Below are 284 nucleotides of genomic sequence, written 5' to 3'. Positions count from 1 at the left end.
CTTGCTTTGGCCGGCTGGACATTATGCGCGTGCTACTGGAGGCCGGTGCAGATCCAAACGTCGCCAAGAATAAGAGCGGTAAGACGCCGCTGATGATGGCGGCGTGGGAGGGCGATGAGGCGGCGGTGCGGATGCTGCTCTCACACGGTGCCGACGCCAACGCTGCGGACTCGCACGGAGAGACCTCCCTGTACTACGCGGCTCACTTTGGTTGGCTGGACATTATGCGCCTGCTACTGGAGGCCGGCGCCGACCCAAATGTTGCCATGATGAAGGCGGTGAGG

The 284-nt window shown here is 62.7% G+C and overlaps 1 protein-coding gene across 1 annotated transcript in view; it reads left to right on the top strand.

The window, feature by feature from the left end:
• Positions 1-224: 224 nt before the first annotated feature.
• LOC106817038 (ankyrin repeat domain-containing protein 50-like) overlaps positions 225-284 on the top strand; it is a 19,852-nt gene continuing 19,792 nt past the window's right edge. The window contains exon 1 of the mRNA XM_014821685.1: positions 225-278. Coding sequence (XP_014677171.1) covers positions 225-278 — 54 coding nt within the window. The remainder of the gene's footprint in view (positions 279-284) is intronic.

Source organism: Priapulus caudatus, unplaced genomic scaffold (assembly GCF_000485595.1).
Source record: "Priapulus caudatus unplaced genomic scaffold, Priapulus_caudatus-5.0.1 Scaffold1572, whole genome shotgun sequence".
Classification (NCBI taxonomy): domain Eukaryota; kingdom Metazoa; phylum Priapulida; class Priapulimorpha; order Priapulimorphida; family Priapulidae; genus Priapulus; species Priapulus caudatus.
Note: the sequence above shows the minus strand (reverse complement) of the source record. Positions and strands in the feature narration are given on the sequence as shown.